Source organism: Nymphaea colorata, chromosome 9 (genome assembly GCF_008831285.2).
Source record: "Nymphaea colorata isolate Beijing-Zhang1983 chromosome 9, ASM883128v2, whole genome shotgun sequence".
In the NCBI taxonomy this organism is placed as follows: Eukaryota; Viridiplantae; Streptophyta; class Magnoliopsida; order Nymphaeales; family Nymphaeaceae; genus Nymphaea; species Nymphaea colorata.
This window is the reverse complement of record NC_045146.1, coordinates 16,895,808-16,912,977: the sequence shown is the minus strand read 5'-3', so window position 1 is coordinate 16,912,977 and position 17,170 is coordinate 16,895,808. Positions and strand designations below refer to the sequence as shown.

Below are 17,170 nucleotides of genomic sequence, written 5' to 3'. Positions count from 1 at the left end.
TGAAGAGTGGATTGACTTGATTTGATTTGGTGATCTATTATTTGAGATATGGGACCAAGATTTGGTTTAGGTTTGTTATTTGGATCATCTGCATCCTGTTTGAGATTCATTTAGCATTAGGATTTTCTTATCTTGCTTTAGTTATTAACTATATGCTGTTAACTTAGTTTATAATGAGTTTGTTAGTATGGGATTGTTCCTTCCCTATAAGCTTTTCCTTTTCTTAATTTAAAGCATTTTCTTCCCAACAAACTGTAGTTAGAATTTGATATTGTCTGTTGGCATAGGCAATAGCTTTTCATGGTAGCGATTGTACAAATGTAAGTCTTCTAAACAAAAGAAATATGGACAGATTCTCCAAAGGAATTTGATAGACAGTGAAGATTACGTAGTTATACTTCTACATTATATTGATCTCAGCATGCTTGACGATCAAAGATTACGTAGTTATACTTCTGCATAGTGGCTCTGTTTAGGGATGCGGACCCCTCGCCTCCCGTAGCTTCTTTTGATGCTGACGCTGATGCCAAGCAAGATATTGAGAGAGAGAGGTACCATCTAGCTAGCTGCTGAGCCTTCAGGTGTAGCGAGAAGATGCTAGTCGCTGAGTATTCAGATGGTGAAGGGTGTGAGGCCAACATCATGGAGTGAATTATTAGCCGGCCTTTTGTACATTTTGTATTTCTTTTTCATCCATCTTTTTCAAAAGGTAGAGCCTATGATAAGAAATGGATAGGCAGCAGAGAGGCCATGGCCAAACAGCGTTTGTTCTTGTGGTGTACGTCAGGCTAGCAGAGCCCCTGCAGAATTCTGATCCGACCTTCCCCTTCTTCCCTGCTATGATATCAAGCTATCTACCACTCTCGATTATTTTTCCTTTTGATCGGCGCTCTCCATTTCTTGGTACTATAATATCATGCGTCCTTCGCCAATGAGAGAGAGAGAGAGTGAGAGAGTTGATTTCCTGTACCACCTTCTCTGCCTAAAGCCTATGCAAATTATTTCATTGACGAATCTCCAGAATGTAAAAGAGCTGGTCCCAAGAATAATGATTTCAATATATCTTAACATCTGTCAGCGTCAGAGATCTAGTCGGAAGCTAACGCTATTGGCCCAATTTGAAGTATTGGAATACACTGACGCAATGCCATTCATGACCAATCAAACAGGGACATGGTTTTGTTTAACAATTTAATCAAGCACCTCCATTTTGGGCCTCATCCAAATGGATCAAAGATGCCCAAATCTCTTCCTTCATCCGTTTATTCCAGATTCAGGATATTATCTTGCAAACTATTTCAAACAGTGATCTGACCCCTTTCACATGTAAATATAAGGTAGATGGGCTTGGACTAGTAAGCCATTTTGAAACTATAGCTAAGTTCAAAGGTCCAAATCCAATTATTACACACACACACACACACATATATATATGTGTGTGTGTGTGTGTGTGTGTGTGCGTGCGTGTGTCGGTGTTGCCGATTTAAGAACTGTAGATCAATTAGGTACAATTATTAGAAAAATCTTAGCCTAGCTATAATTGGTGGTCCAAGTATGGATGGTGGCTTACACCTGGAGATGATGGGTTTTTCAACAAAAACGGCCAGCATGGTGTCAGCATACTGCATCTGAAACATATATCTTCCAAGTTGATTTTCAAACCAACAGCTATACTCAAATGATGGCAATCACAACAACAAAAAGAGATAAAAAAGAAAAGGCAAAGGCCATGGGTGATAAAAGTGAAAGCAGGGCAGTCAGTACACAGAAAAGGAAGCATCCAGTGGAAGGAACTGCCAAAACAAAAATGGAAGTGCAATTATTCACATGTGAATTCCTACCTGTCTGCAATTTGGTTATTTAAAGGTGGGTTTATGCACTTAGAGCAAGATGTGGTTGGTAAGAAGACTAATTAGTTGCAGAAGGAAACGTTTTGGCTATGAAATGCAGGAGCTGAGGAGGCACCATGGAGCTTTTACATTGTTGATATTGGTTCTTGGGGTATATAGCAGGTAGATATTAATTAGTCGAGGAAGAATCACTGATCTGCTCTGTAAGGTAGGGGTGGCGTTCATGGATCTGTTTCGTGTTGTTGTCGAGATGTTGATCGTATTTATGGCTGGTAGATGATGGTGGAGTATATTTAGGTCTCCAGTCCTCACAGTGGTTCGTATGAGTAACTATTTCCCATAAGAAAATAAAAAAGAAACATCCATTAAGATAGAAGTGATCATGGATGAAGAGAAGTTTGTAGTTTCTCCATTTTCTGCAGCACACCTTCTACAGCAGTCCCTTAGAAGCATATGTACACAGGGAAACTCTGACTGGATCTACGCAGTTTTCTGGAGGATCCTGCCCAGATATTATCCACCACCCAAGTAAGAAATGCACTCAACTCTTGCAAAATAAGCAATCAGATTGCACTTGTTTCACTGGTCTCTTCATATCACTTCTGTAGGTGGGATGAAGATGGAGGAAGTCATCGTATGTCTAGAGGAAGCCAAAGAAACTGGTAAGTAGTTCCCATCCCAGTACTAATGCTGTTGTTTTAATGGTTTTATCTGTTCAATAACAGCTTTGCCTTTATATGTGAAGCCGTACCTTATCACTTAGATCATCTTCCTAACTTCAACTGATCTTTTGGCCTCTGTTATTTTTAAGCAAATCATCTGATCATATTCTTTCAACAAATTGACGTATATGGCCTTGCTTGGTATTGAAGATTCTTCTACTTTTTCTTAATTGTTCGATAATTTTTCATGCAACTCAAGTTCTAGAGATTGAAATGTAAATCTTCACAAGATGGCCGGAACATGTCACTTTTCTAAGGTTAATTTGACGAAAACAACTCGCGACCGTGAGATCCAAGAAGAAAGAAATCAGTTTCTGATTGCAATCACTTATTCGTTAATGCTATTGATTGTATTTTTTCCTAAGGATTTTGGTGTGGGAAGATGGATTCTGCAATTTCTCCAGCGGCATGACCAAAAGTTCAAGTTTAGAGCCGAGGCTTTTTTTCAGAATGGCACATGAAATCTATAACCTTGAAGACGGGTAAAAGAATCCCATGATTCATGCAGTATGTGTGCATAACCTTTAATTTTATCAGACTTGTTTTCTTACACCTACAAACATTGCAGATTGATTGGAAGAGTTGCTGCAAATAACAGCGAAAAGTGGATTTTCTGTGATCTGCGCCATAATTTAGCTGACTCAGTCAGTAAATTGAACTCCCTCCCTCTCCAGGATAGGAGTTTTTGTTAGTAATGTCGAGACAATCTCTCTCTCTCTCTCTCTCTCTCTCTCTCTCTCTCTCGCTCTGTGCGTGTGTGTGTGTGTGTGTTCTATTGCCGGTCATAGGTTCCACACTAAATCAAATTCAAATTGGTGTTGCAATGCTTTTCCATTTTCAATCCAATTCTAGATAGCTAACCACTTTCTGATAATTACAGCTACCAAGATCATGGGAAGCACAGTTTCAGGCCGGAATTCAGGTAAAGATCTTTAACGAAAATGAGGTGATCACTTATATCTACCAAGAGAGAATAATTATTTCTCGTTGTTTGCAGACAATTGCCTTGGTCTCAGTAGGAGGAGGAGTACTTCAGTTAGGATCGCTTTCAAAGGTGATGGCGGATCAATGGCGCTTCAATATTGCATGTGCTTCCTGCTTAGCTCAATCAACAGCCTCATAATTTCTTTCCTTTTTCACTCAGGTACTTGAAGATTCAGACTTCATTTCTCGCATAAGAAGAAGTCTCATCTACCTGCAAAGCATACCGGGAGTCCTTCTGCCACACCCTCCCTCTCTTAGTTACGCAACAGGAACTGCACCGCTTGTATCTTTACCCATAGAAAATCAACTCCACAGCTACTCTGGAATATTTCGCAATATTCCAAGCGAGCATACAAGCTTTGCTGCTCAAGATCACGAAATTCTGCCCTCCATGAACAGCCTTGAGGCCCTTCTCTCGAAGCTCCCATCTGTAGGCCAGCCATCATCTTCAACATCTGCACCTTCACATGGCTGCGTTGAGAAGGCCGTGGAATTTATTCATGAAGACCAAGACGGCCATTATTCCATGGGCGAGCTAAACAACAGTTGGGGCCCGTAGGTGTTGATCATGAAAAGGATGTGGACATGGTTTAGATCATTGCGGCATTGACTTGCTTTCTAAGTTCTGGTGATGTTGACTCTGGACTAGATCTTACAGATCCGTTTCCCTCTAAATGAGAGGGAGAGGTTGGAGCCTAGTGTTGCAGATGCCTAGCTATTCCGTTCACCCATGTTTGACTGAGATAGTTAATGTTATTTTCACTTTGAAAGAGTAGTGATTTCGATCAAAGAGGGGTCTGTAGAAGGAGAGCTACGTACGGCTACTGCAGACAAAATGTTCGTGGGACAGAAAATCAATGTTTGCCAACCTTTGTTTGCAAAGTTTAAAAGTATAAATATTAATAGTGTCTGGACTACTTCTTGCATGTGCATGAGTTTATGTCTTCAACGTGCTTGCCATGTACTCATGATGTGAATTTCAGTTGCCGGGAGGAACTTTTTCAAGTACAAAAAAAAAGGGGGGGTGGAAGAGAATGAAGGAAAGAAGTAGGATAAAGAAATATTAGAAGCTGAGTTTGCATTTTATAGTATTCTACCTTACCTAACTTCCTAACGCATCTTATGTTTTAACCTCAAAACGTTTTATGGGAATATGAAAATAACCGGTCATCTAGTGTGCATTTGATCGATATTCATCTAAATCTCGTTCATAATTGCGATCTCAAGAAGCAGATGTACGTCCAAGGGAAAGTCATACGCCACGAAGCCTTCCACTTTGAGGGAAGCACCGCGTCTCGTGGCTCCGTTATCGAGATGGATGGAAACCAGTTGAAGAACTCCGATCGAGTAGCCGGATAAGAGCTACCGGTAGATGAAAAGGCCATAGAAATGATGCATAAAATGAAAGCAAAATAGCGAACATTTTAAGGTATTACATTATTGTAGGCAATAAGATTAGAGGAGTATTAAAGCATAAAAATGAAATTAACATCAGTTAAAGAAAGAGGTGAAATATTTCCTATAAAGTAACTCTGATTGAGACTGAGTACACATTCTTTTTACACTGTCATTTGTCCAATCATATCTCTTTATACAAAGTTGGCTAGGTGATTCACAAGGAGACAGGGCATTCATAAGCTGGACATCCGGCGGTTCTGCGGGATTAAATTAAAAATATATATTTTAATATAAAATAATATATAAATATAATTAATTATAATAAAATATTATAATTATATATATAAATTAATAAAAATTATCAAACCCACCTGAACCGGCCCGATACCAATGCCTTTTTTTCAGGCCCAAGCTTGAGCCTATGTGGGGTTGGGTACCTGCTGACGGCCTCACTGCCCAAAATCGAGAGAAATAGTGATGAACATTTTAATCATTTAATATTATTTTTACATTTTGTTCTTGTTTTTTTCCTCAACCATTCATCTTCTTTAGCTGTACAGCCTTGACTAGTCATAGCACACTAAACCCAAAAAAACAAGAAAAAAATATATATCAAATGGTTATTATGAGTGAATTGGGTAACTTTGAACCATGGTCGGAGTCACCATTCAATAGTCCATGGATGGTGAATCTATTCATTCATGATATACGGTTGAAAAAAAAAAAAGTGTAAACTGAATCACCCTTTTCTTTGTTTTTTTGTTTTTTTCTCTCAACCGTGCAACCGTGCATTATTGATGGTACAAATGGCTTACACTTACTGTCCAGTGATGTCCATTAGTTTTGGAGTATATAGATAAGTGACCCATAAAACTTGTAAACAATATCTTCGCCATTGATTTTTGTAAGATGAAAGACTGATAGAAAAATGAGACATGATATTTTACTACTTTTTATCCTTGATGTTTTCTATCTTTCATTTTGAAATGAAAGATCAACGGCCAAGATCCATGCAACCAAGCTCCCGTTTAATTCCAGTGAGGTCGATGTCCAGCTTGTGCACAAATGAGATTCGTAGAGCAGGTACACTGCCTCACTATATGACAAAATGTAATAAAAATCGAGATGAAAGCTCCAATTCATCATCTGAATGTACACGTTATCATGCACGGATGGAATCTGACGAGAAAAACCGTAGTAAGTTCGAAGGCAGGATGGCGACGAATGCAGCGTATTGTGCAGTAGTTATACTTTAGTAACAACTTTGTGAGTTGCTCATCAATATTCTAACCATACAGTGATACAGGCGTCATGTCTACGGTTCAAAAACTTCGGCATCCAACTGATTGGTCTAGGAATGAAATTTTTAGATCCCCCAAACGTTTTAATACCTATAAAATCCTACTTGCGATTCAAATAAAACCCGCCGGAATACATATCTTGGTTTAAGCTTTAAACTACAGAGATCACATTGCATTAGATTCGAAAGAAAAGAAATGTTTGATTCTTAAAGTTTTGTACAATTAAGCCACAGACAATTTTGTTTTTCTGAAGTACAAACGCGAAAATAAGACACACTGGTCCTCCATAATTAAGAGACTGTAGCAGGAGGAATGTTGATGGAGTAAAAGGTCAGTATCCCCTGTTGCCGCGGAAGGCGGAGCAGCCGATGGAGTAGACGATGATGAGGAACATGAGGAAGACGATGTTCACCACGGCCACCTTCTTCCAGTGGTTCTTCAGGTTGTCGATCACGCCGGCCTTGCAGGAGTTGCAATCAAAGCAGAGAGAGTTGGGGTCGTTGTTCCACGTCCCACAGTCGGGATCGGCAGAGGCGCCGGACGAATTGTTGCTCTTGGTCCAGTTGGCCGGACCACTGTAGGTGAAGTTGCAGATGGATGGCGGCTTGCAACACCCAGACTGCACAAACCGCACAATCTCAGACTCACCTACTGCCAAATTACTCCCTCAACAAAAGCTGGCTTTAACTATTAAAGGGCATCTCGCATTTCACCTTCTGTTGCTTTAAATCTTACAGATCATATATTCTCAATGCAAATAGTGGGGATCATTCAAAAAATATGCAACTTAATCCTTCGGTTGATTAATATCATCATGTAGTTTATTTTGCAACTACCGACCGTGAATTTTCGGATTAAGAGTATGGGGACATCTACAGGGAGTGAAAGAAAGTATGTGAACTTTTGGTGGTTCCCCCCGTGTTTGAAACATAAGTGGGGAGTGTTCTTCACCAGCAATATTCAAACAGGCCCTTAATTAAATTCATTCAATAAATGCTCCTTCAATTTAAATTTTCATAAAATACCTGAATGGGCGAGAGGTGCTGGGCATAGAACTGCGCTTGCGGCATGCTAACGCCGGCGACCATGCTCTGGCAGACCTTGCCCTCCTGAAGGCAGCTTTTGATCCTCTTCCAGTTCCCCTCGTTGCTCACCCTCTTCTGCAACCAGTTCGAATAGTCACCCAGCCGGTAATCCTTGTATCCCCTGCCGGAAACCACCTCGCCGGCGCCTTTGTTCGTCACGGCCAGCGCGAAGACGGTGAAACAGAACACTAAAACTATGAGGACGAACATGACGAAGAGGTAGATCCAGAGGAGCACTTTGACCCTGCAGCAAGCGCCGATTAGGCCAGCGAGGGACAGCAGGAGCAGAAAGACGCCGAGGGCGGTGAGGGGCTTGTCCAGGAACTCCTCGCAGGCGGTGCCGGCGCTCCTGCTTAACCATATCCCTCCGGCCAGAATGGGAATCGAGAGAAGGAACGCCAGGAAGTTGAGTATGCCGAGGAGGTTGTTGCTCAGAAAACCCATCGTTCCGGTCGTCGACGGCAGAATCCCCAGAGAGAGAGAGAGAGAGAGAGAGCGAGAGAGGGAGAGAGAATCGTCTCTTTGGTTCAGTTATTGTAATGGGGTCTGGAGTCGGTTGCTTATTGCCGTTGTGACTTGTGCACGTCGGTGCAAACTGCAAAACGGTCATTTTCATGAGGACTCCTCATTTCTTTCCATAATTTCACGATGGCTGAAGAATTTGCAAGTTGGGTATCATTTTCTGAAATTCAACAAGTTGCTGGCGTCAAAATGGAAATAAATAAACTGGGAATTTTCTGTAAGCGTCTTTAAAAAAGGGTGCGCTGAGGAGGATTAGTGGAAGTATAAAACTAGTAGGAATAGGAAGATAACGTGCGTGCCTTACACAATGGTCTAAAGTTTTACAATAACATACAAATTGATGGCATTGCTGCAACTTCCTATACTTCTTTCTTACCATAAATCCTCAAAAAACTACAACACTTCATAGGCCAATATCTAGAAGGCAAAGTACTTCGCAAATCTGGGTCACCCGTAATTATAATAAAGTTATTAAAGAAAAAATGCATCTGCCGGCATACCATGATACGTTACTTAATACTTTTGTTCAATAATTAGGCCCTGTTCTTAGGAGGAGAAACTCATTAGTGGTGTGTTTGGGTGTCTAAATCCGATCGTCCTTTATGATTAATTTGACCTGTTTCTTTTCACTGACGGGCATGCTTTTCGAAAAAGAGTCCGCTTTGCTTTTCGTTTCGAGGCGAGACTGTGATTTGACTAATGCATGTTTTCCTCCGCTCAAGTTAAGGTATCCACCGATGAAACTTCCATTCTTTTGCTTGATGTTATTTTTTGGTTTAACAGAGGGAAAACTTGCACAAGTTCATGCAGAATATGCTCTCATCAATGAGCCAAATACATTTTTGATTTAATGATAAAATTAAGTTGTTAACTCTTTCTTACCTTCTACAAGTTGTTGCAGGAGCCATGGAGACATAAACTTTCTCTAACAAAATTATTTATCTAATTGTCGAAAGCAAAATTATTAAAACTATGAGGCTGATTCATGGTCGTGGATATAAAGTTGAGGAAAAGAAAAAAGAGAATGGACATTCGCCCGACTGGCATAGCATCGACATTGTAAAGAAATGCTTTCACTTTTTAGGCGCCCAAGCAACCCCTGATCGCTTAAAAGCATACGTGAACCCAACTTTGGGCACCAGAAAAAAGACATTAGACGTATATATAACAAGCCGGGATGTTTCTGAAACCTTGTCTTGTACCAAACTGAGGTTAGGCAGACGCTGCCATTTCCAAGGGCCCTAAACCCCACAGTAGCAAGGCAGACGCTGCCATTTCCAAGGGCCCTAAACCCCACAGTAGCAAGGCAGACGCTGCCAGACACATTATCTCCCTTCCCTTGATTGTCATGGTAGTGCTTCACTTGTAATACCATCATAAGTTGATGAGATATTAAGTGGGGAAAAAAAGAAACAGTGCTAAAGCACTTACAAGATCCAATCCTGTCACTTTATATCCAAGGTGCCATGTCTTATAGTCGTAAGCCATGGTGGATGGATGCCCTTGATGCTTATCCCTCAAGGAGAGGGCCCATTAAGTAGTCTGGTCCTTGAAAGGTTCCACATTATCAACTAAGTAACGTGAATAATGTTAATGTAACTCAGTATCTCCTGCTGATGAAACAAGGATACTTGGCAATTATCAGGCTCAAAAGCCAAAGGAAAACCACTTAGCATCGTCAACACACTAACAATGGTATGCTGAGCATCCATTTCTATGAGAATCGTCAGTGTCTGTTGTAGACAAACAAATAATGTCTATTCAAGGAAATGACAGTTTGGAAACAGATGTGGTTTACTTGCAGCTTAAAGAGGCCCTGCTGGAAATGTTCCTTTTTCTCTCCGTTCATTCCATCGCTCAATCTGCATGAAATAAAAACATCAAAATAATACGCATCCCTGAAGCCAAACCTACAGGCACAAGCGTCTTTGAAATCCTATCCATTAATTCTTACCAACCAGTTCACTTTACACATCAGTCTATTGTATAGGCAAGTTACACTAATTAGCAAACAAGTTACATCTAGCTTGACATTGCTGAAGCTGTTATAGACCATTGTTACAAATATCAGTTTCAGGTTTTTATTGCCGACGTTTGCTCAAGTATTAATTCAGAAGTTTTTTTCAAAAAAAAAAAAAAACTTGGAAAAGTCTGCAAGTTCAAGAAATTAAAAAATATAATGACATAATTTAAAAAATATATGAAATTTTGAGTTTTTTTTACAAATTTTATGACCAAAACATCAAAAAAATTCAAAATAGTTATTAACATTTAAAATAAACCTTTAAAAAAGTTTAAAAACATATTAAAATGCCAAAAACATGGGAAGAAATGGCAAAAGAAAAACACAACTTTTTTGTTTCAGCAAGTTTTTCAGAATATCATTATTTTTCACTTTGCTTTTGTTTTCCCTTTTTTTCAGTTTTAACATGACATTTAAGAAGATAGTAATATTTGTGTCAATGTTCTGAGCAAATATGATTGGATAGCTTTGATAGGTAAAGCTAAGCTAGCACCATCACGTAGCCATCAATGCTAATTCCTCCATGTATGTGAGCTTGTGCATGTGTGTGTTATAAAACAAGCAGTATCTGTCCCCGCCACCCCGCCCCCCCATTTGAGTAGCACACGCTTGAATTCAAGCACCATACCTGAGAATAGACTTCAAAAGAGAGAAGGAAAAGCGAAAGGAAAAGAGGAGCATCTTGGCATTCAAATCATAGTCAGGTCTAATTTCAGGCCTCCACCTACCAAATTCATCTTGGTAAGGGCCTGTAGGATTGAAGCAGATTAAATACATTCCAACAATACCGGGTGAGTGCAAAGGCTGCTTCATGATTCAACCTATCTGTCAAATATTAAATGTCTGTTTTGCTAGAGAAAGAGAGGGAGAGAGAATGCAATCTGAATTTGATGGTGATCACTCCTGGCACCTATTTTGGGTTTGTCCCGGCAAGTAAAAACCTAATAAATAAATGAAATCTACAACACAGCCTAACCATTAATGAGGCTTCCAAATTGATAAATTCTAATACAATGAAGAGTTTGTCACAATTGTCATGCAACATATATCATCCCAGAGATCATGGCACAGCAGTTGCATACTAAACAGCACATTCCCCACAGGTAATATAGATAGGGGCTTGAAACAGAGCACTCAGATTCATAATTCAAAACTACATAGCTTCATAAATCTAAGACAAACTTCCACGGTTCATATAGCTGGAATTCTAGTTGCTTGATGTGGAGCTAACAGAAACTAGAAGATTTCATTCAAAATAAAAGACCCAAAAAATTCATCCAAGCTTGCTTCTCTTATGTGATAGATCACTTTCCACAGAGGAAATGTTCATACCAACAGTACACAGAAAAGAAATGGAACTTCAAAGATAAGAACTCACCCATTCCCCTGGGCAAAGAGAACAATAATACCATGCAAACCTTTCACATTCACCAGAGTCCCTTTGGCAGCCAAACATCTAGATTGAAAATTTAAATAATAAGCATTTTAAACGATTGCTGCATACTGAAGAAAGAATATTGCTTAATGATATACATATGTGCTTGTGACTATCAAAGCCAGAAAGCAACAAAATTATAACACACTTGTGAAATTCAATGTAGCGCGTAAAACAGTGCCTTGTCTGGTTTGCAGTTGGGAAGCAGAAATCAGATGGTGCAGTCTTTACATCTCCGATCTAAGAATCAGATCACATAGCACATCAGAAGCTAGCCTCCAAGAGGTATAACCCAAAAAATTTTCATTTTGTAGATAGAAGCATTAGTTTTCTTCAAAATGATGAACTATTACAATTCTTTGTGAGAACTGTGAAGTTTTTAATTCCAAATAAAGAAACAGCAAAGGATATAATCCCAACTTCTACCTCTTAAGCAGGAGAATTTTAGAAATTTAGAAGATTTCTTAAAAGATTCCATCCAGATGCAGGCAAGTAAACATCATAACGGCATGAACAAATAACAAAGAATAATCAAATGTACATCAGCCACAATGAGTTAATCTAACTTCTAAATCCATGCAGTTATGGTAATCATTGTGTCCCAGCCTAAAAATAGACAAGATCATGATGATTGAAGGACTTAATTCACTTTTTAAACTCACCCAGATCATAGCTAGCAACTGCCACACCCATTACACCAAAGTGAGAATTGCTACCAGTATTACTGAAAATATTTCTATGTATTTTCAAAACAACCTGCCATGCACTTGATGGGGGGAAAAAAGAAAAGCTTGTTAATGACATTGGGATCAGCAAGGCTGCATGGATATGGCTGAGGATTCAAGGATATAGCAACGTTTACAAGATTCCAAATATGACACGTATAATGGTGTACAACATGGGAGTCAAAATGGAATGTCTATATGACCTACAAAAGCTGATTTTGGACCCAAAGGCACACCAGTATTTAACTACAGAGCAAAGAACATCTTTGATGTTGTTGATGACAAGAGAAACCACCAAACGTTTTGGACGTGGTGAAACCTGAAACTACCAACCAAGAGGTGCATCTTTATCATGTCTTTTTTGTTTTCTTAGCATAGAACCCCTGGGTAACAAGCCCCTGCCATCAAGACAAAGTTTTCCCACTACTTCAGTCTTATGGCAAATGATGCTTACTCTAGCTAGATAATTGAAGGCCTCCAACTTTGACGCGTAAGTGAAGTTGCATAGCCAGGAGTAGAGAAGTTCTTGCAGGCACCAATTATGCTTTTTAACCATGTGGATTATTCTGCAAATTGCAAGCACAACTAGGATCCAACATGAACTAGTTAGAGTGTGAAATATATAAAATATTTCTAACAAAAGCTAATCCAACGAATTCTAACATAATTATGGGTGGAGGGAGAGCATGCATAGTGTAACAGAACATTACTCCTCGCTGTTCGTTTTTTTTTTCAAGATCTTTTTACATGGTCATGCCCCAAGGCTAAGTCTTCCAAATGCCGTCCTTTGGTATCATGAGAAACTAACAAGCCAAGAAGAATAGAACACTTGTAGGTTCCAGCATTGGCTTCTTACATGAAGTGCCCACAAACGAATGCTCATGCTCCAATGCCAAGTGTTCCGAAATGTTGTCCTTCAGTATAATAGGAAACTTAAAAACTAAGAAAACTAGAACAGCCACAGATCCCTCTGATGGGTGCTTACGTAGTAGCATATGCAATACTTGGTTAATCCCAACCTTGAAAGTAATCATTCCGGCAGTCAAACAGTTCACCCACCCGATCTCAAAAACACCAATTTCGACATATAAAAAATATATCCCCCTTATAGCATATTTCAAACACCAAATTCGAGGAAAGCAAATTGCAGACCATCTTTAACCATGGATAACCACAACTATGAACTATAATTATGAAGGTAGACAAATTTCCCATGATGTTCTTATAGTGGCTTTCCTCCAAGTTTTTGTTCTTTCGATCGGGACGTCAAAGCAAAGAAGAAATTTGCTACATAGCTTACACTACCAACAAAATTAAGGCGACGCACAAATAGAACCAAAATATCCGATTCCTTACAGCATTGCCAGAAATGCATTTGTAATCAGCAAGAACTCAGACATTACCATGCAATCCACTTTGGTAAAAGAAAAAACAACATTTTTCGTTTTTTTATTGATCATCAGCGAAATGCAACTAAATGAGCAACCAACCGAAACAATGAGATCGATTCGGCTACTACTCTTACTTGCAGAAAAAAGAAAAAATCTATTAATCCCCAGAAACGAATCCGAAGGAACAAAGACGAAAAACATGAGCAAGAATCTCCAAATCCAGAAGTGCAAACCCGGAACAAACTGACGTATCCTCCGACCGACCAATCAAATGGACATCAGTTTCTGTCCCAACAACAGAAAAAATACTGAAAATGTTTCCAAAAATAAAAAATGAAATTTTAAAATTCAGGAGAAGAATTTAGCCCTTAACACACACCTATGATAAGCATAAACTAAATCACCTGGATTGCTCCCGCCATCCTGACTTCCTCAAACCCGCCAGGGAGTTGCCGCAGGGAAGGGAGGCACGTTGATGATTAGGTGATTTACCGAATTATCCATAAGTTTACGCAAAAAATGGGACTTCTTCGGAGGCCTATCTGAGTGTACCATGGGGAATAAACTGCCGTCATGACCGTGTGCGGCCGGCGCTTGGGAGTCATCGGTCGTCAAGTGGCCGGCGGCGGCTGAGGCTGGTTTTGTGTAAGGGTACAAACAGATCGGGTCGGGTGTTTTACATGGTCACATGGGTCCGGCAAAAAAAAAAAGGTGAGAGAAATCTCAACCAAGAGCCAACCCCTTCTCTGGTTAATCGAGTGGTCCATAATTTTCCATAAATTTCACTTGCACTCATCAAATGGATGCTCCTGTCTTCAAGTACTGATGTCAATCCTTCAGATGCAATTTGGCATTCAAACAAATCTGATTCGAGCAGTTGGATTCAATAAGAAATCTTTCTTTTTCCTTTCATCACTTCAATCTTTCATGGCTTATTTTAGCTCATAAACGAAGATAGTCTCATGTAAAGCAATCTTCCTTTTTCAAACTCGTGGAGATCAAGTCAGCTCTTGTTTTACACACTTAAAATTGGTGATCGCAGATTTGGTTTATTAGCCTTACCATAATATTGGACGATCTTGGAGGCTTGTCACTTACGAAAAACAAACGCTGAGTGACGTGACCTCATGTTTTTTTTACTTTGCTTAGTGCTAAGTAAAAGAAAGATTTGAAAATGATGTGTTAGGTTAGTGATAGTGATCAATGGAAAGTTGAGTGCTTGCTGCGTTGGGCTTAGAGGGGTTGGAGATCTTGTGACTGGCCGCAGCGATAAAAATTGTGGCCAGAAATGCATGCTAGCGCACATTTGCAGAACAAGAATGTCGTGTACACATGGACATCATTCCCAATGATATATAGCAACCATCACAAAAATTGCTTTAAGATCTCATCTACCATTGAGATACAAAGTATAGGGATGTCAAGAAATTGGTATTTTCGGGAATAGAGTTCGAGTTGAAGTAGGGACGGCAGAAGCACTAAGTATTACTTCACATTTTGGATGCAGGGATCTAATGTGAAATATTTTAATGTTGCAAAAAGATTCGAACTAAAATCCATGGCAATACTTTGAGATTCTTATTTTATGTTTTACATTGGTAAAAGTTCAATGAGGAGGGTCTATCTTAAATCAAAGAGAATCAAAGCTAATCAAAGACATCCTTAAAGTATATCTGGCCGTCTGTCAACTCACTTCTCAAATGGGATCTAAGTCTCTAAGATCATCTTTCCCTCTTTGCTGATAATTCGTTTTGCGTCAGTAAAGAGTAGAATTCCGGTAGTGCATGCCACAGTTCTTTGAATTGATAAATGAACCAAGCAGCTGATCATGGCTTATCTGTGCCATCAGGTTTTATTGCTTACCTATCAAACCTATTGGGCAAATAGATCATTAAGCATAAATTGGAGCCAGAGAAATTAATGAGTATCAATGAGACCCACTGTTACGTTTTCGAAATCTATCACGTATATTAATAGTTGATGTATGTTAGGTTCGGACTTTCTGAGAGCTAAATAGTTTCCGAGATTCACCTTGTTGCAACATGAAACTATTTGTTATTAGTCGTAGTCTCTCTAACCTCAGCTTACCCATGAAGAAGAAAGAGTGAGTATGATGATACCCTTATTATGAGCAAGCATCGATGCTTACGTATAAAAAACTTTATTTCATTCAAATTATTCTAATTAAACGCCTATCAGCTCTAACCCCTAATAACTGATTTCCCGGATTTACTTATGAACCTACGATGTCATATTGTAGTGCCAGGGTCATGTATATGTTGACAGATATCTAAGAAAATCAAGCATATATGTTTTATAAAATCTCTTTGTAAGCCAACTGGTAAAATTAAGATTCATGTCCAACATATCTTCATACAAACACGTAACATTGTCTTCATACAAACACATAGCCACATTGCCTTTTATTTATACGTAATCGTTACATATAGACTAAAATCTTTTTTTTTTTTTCATTTCCATTCACTGATCTCTCGCCTACTTGCCATGTCCACTGCCATAGCCGGAGCCGTATCCTTCACCCTGACCATAGCCAGATCCTGAACCCGATCCAGACCCACGGCCATAGCCAGAACCTTCTCCATATCCCCGCCCAGACCCTGAACCATGGCCCGAGCCATAGCCCTCTCCATAGCCATGCCCTTCACCTGAACCAGAACCCGAACCAGATCGTGAACCAGCATAGGACCCTGCGTATGAGCCCGCTTCTGAACCAGAACCAGACCCCGAACCTGAGCCTGAACCAGACCCAGACCCCGAACCTGAGCCCGAGCCTGAGCCAGAACCTGCGCCACTGCCGCCACCTAAACCAAGCCCTAGGCCTGCACCCAACCCAATTCCGACGCCGCCCAAGTCCAGGCCCAGGTCCTTCCTAGATATCCTCCCCTCTGCCTCCAACACAGAAGCTGAAGCAACAAGAAGCATGGCAAAGGCCACGGCGCGAAACATCTTCACAAAGGTTTCTAAGGCTTATAATTAGTGAGAAGAAAGAAAGAAAGAAAGAAAGATGGGATGGAAGGTCAGGCCAGTGAGAGTGAGACCGAGGTATCGTGTGGCTACTTTCTATGAAGAATCAAATGGGATTGGCGTCCTATTTATAGCTTATTCCTGGCTTTCGTTTATGACAAAATATGAAAATTTTAATATTAAAACGAGATGTGGTTGGTGGTCATGGACCCCACTTGGGTTCAGGAGCAAGCCCATTAAGTAGGTCCACTTCACTTTATATATATATATATATGTGTGTGTGTGTTTGAAATAGAGAGGAGAGAGAGAGTTAGGTTAGAGAGATAGTGCTCCACCGAAAGTGATAATGAGTGCATGCACGCCTGTATAATTGCATAAGGCTAAGTGGAGTTGGACTTTTTCCTTCCCTATGGCGCTTTGAGTGATAAAACTTTGTGGCTCGGAAAGCATTTGCCAGTTTCGTATGAGCGCTGTGTCCTCATTTATTGACACGTCATTGGTTGGTTTAATTAGTCCTCGATTCCCTCTGCAATTGAAAAGGTGCAATCCGACAGTGCCTTTCGTATCTCAACAGATCAGTTAGTAGGAGTGGGAAAGCTGGCATATTATATACAGTGGCAAGCTTTTGTTGTGTGATATAAAGTAAGGAAAGGAAACAATAATATATCGTATTTAAGAGTCGTTTCGCAATAGAAACAATTTATCAAATAGTTTGTTCCAGCTTCCTTAGTGTTTGTTTCATACTTTAG

General features: G+C 39.8%; 4 protein-coding genes across 8 annotated transcripts; 1 reads left to right on the top strand and 3 right to left on the bottom strand.

Moving 5' to 3' along the window:
* Nucleotides 1-1,724: 1,724 nt before the first annotated feature.
* On the top strand, nt 1,725-4,326 carry LOC116260987 (protein RICE SALT SENSITIVE 3-like). The gene is made up of 7 exons (XM_031639554.2): nt 1,725-2,378; nt 2,459-2,512; nt 2,938-3,054; nt 3,141-3,216; nt 3,453-3,494; nt 3,570-3,626; nt 3,717-4,326. Exons 1-7 carry the CDS (start codon nt 2,233-2,235, stop codon nt 4,113-4,115), a joined length of 891 nt encoding a protein of 296 aa, XP_031495414.1. The 5' UTR covers nt 1,725-2,232; the 3' UTR covers nt 4,116-4,326.
* A 2,114-nt stretch (nt 4,327-6,440) lies between these two features.
* Nucleotides 6,441-7,972, bottom strand: LOC116259777 (tetraspanin-8-like). Its single transcript, XM_031637683.2, has 2 exons — nt 7,281-7,972; nt 6,441-6,874 (listed from the first exon to the last, which is right to left on the bottom strand). Exons 1-2 carry the CDS (start codon nt 7,782-7,784, stop codon nt 6,587-6,589), a joined length of 792 nt encoding a protein of 263 aa, XP_031493543.1. The 5' UTR covers nt 7,785-7,972; the 3' UTR covers nt 6,441-6,586.
* A 1,570-nt stretch (nt 7,973-9,542) lies between these two features.
* LOC116259778 (uncharacterized) lies at nt 9,543-14,291 on the bottom strand. 5 transcript variants are annotated; one of them, XM_031637686.2, is made up of 6 exons: nt 13,841-14,291; nt 13,670-13,721; nt 12,500-12,630; nt 11,469-11,560; nt 11,264-11,341; nt 9,543-9,724 (listed from the first exon to the last, which is right to left on the bottom strand). In XM_031637686.2, the coding sequence occupies exons 3-6, from the start codon at nt 12,599-12,601 to the stop codon at nt 9,589-9,591; spliced, it is 408 nt and encodes a 135-aa protein (XP_031493546.1). In that variant the 5' UTR covers nt 12,602-12,630; nt 13,670-13,721; nt 13,841-14,291; the 3' UTR covers nt 9,543-9,588. The 5 variants fall into 5 exon arrangements, with proteins under 5 accessions (XP_031493546.1, XP_031493545.1, XP_049935368.1 ...); XM_031637685.2 differs by lacking the exon at nt 13,670-13,721; XM_050079411.1 differs by lacking the exon at nt 13,670-13,721 and having other exon boundaries at nt 11,502-11,560.
* A 1,487-nt stretch (nt 14,292-15,778) lies between these two features.
* On the bottom strand, nt 15,779-16,536 carry LOC116260917 (uncharacterized). The gene has a single exon (XM_031639453.2). The coding sequence runs from the start codon at nt 16,401-16,403 to the stop codon at nt 15,933-15,935; it is 471 nt and encodes a 156-aa protein (XP_031495313.1). The 5' UTR covers nt 16,404-16,536; the 3' UTR covers nt 15,779-15,932.
* Between the last annotated feature and the right edge of the window lie 634 nt (nt 16,537-17,170).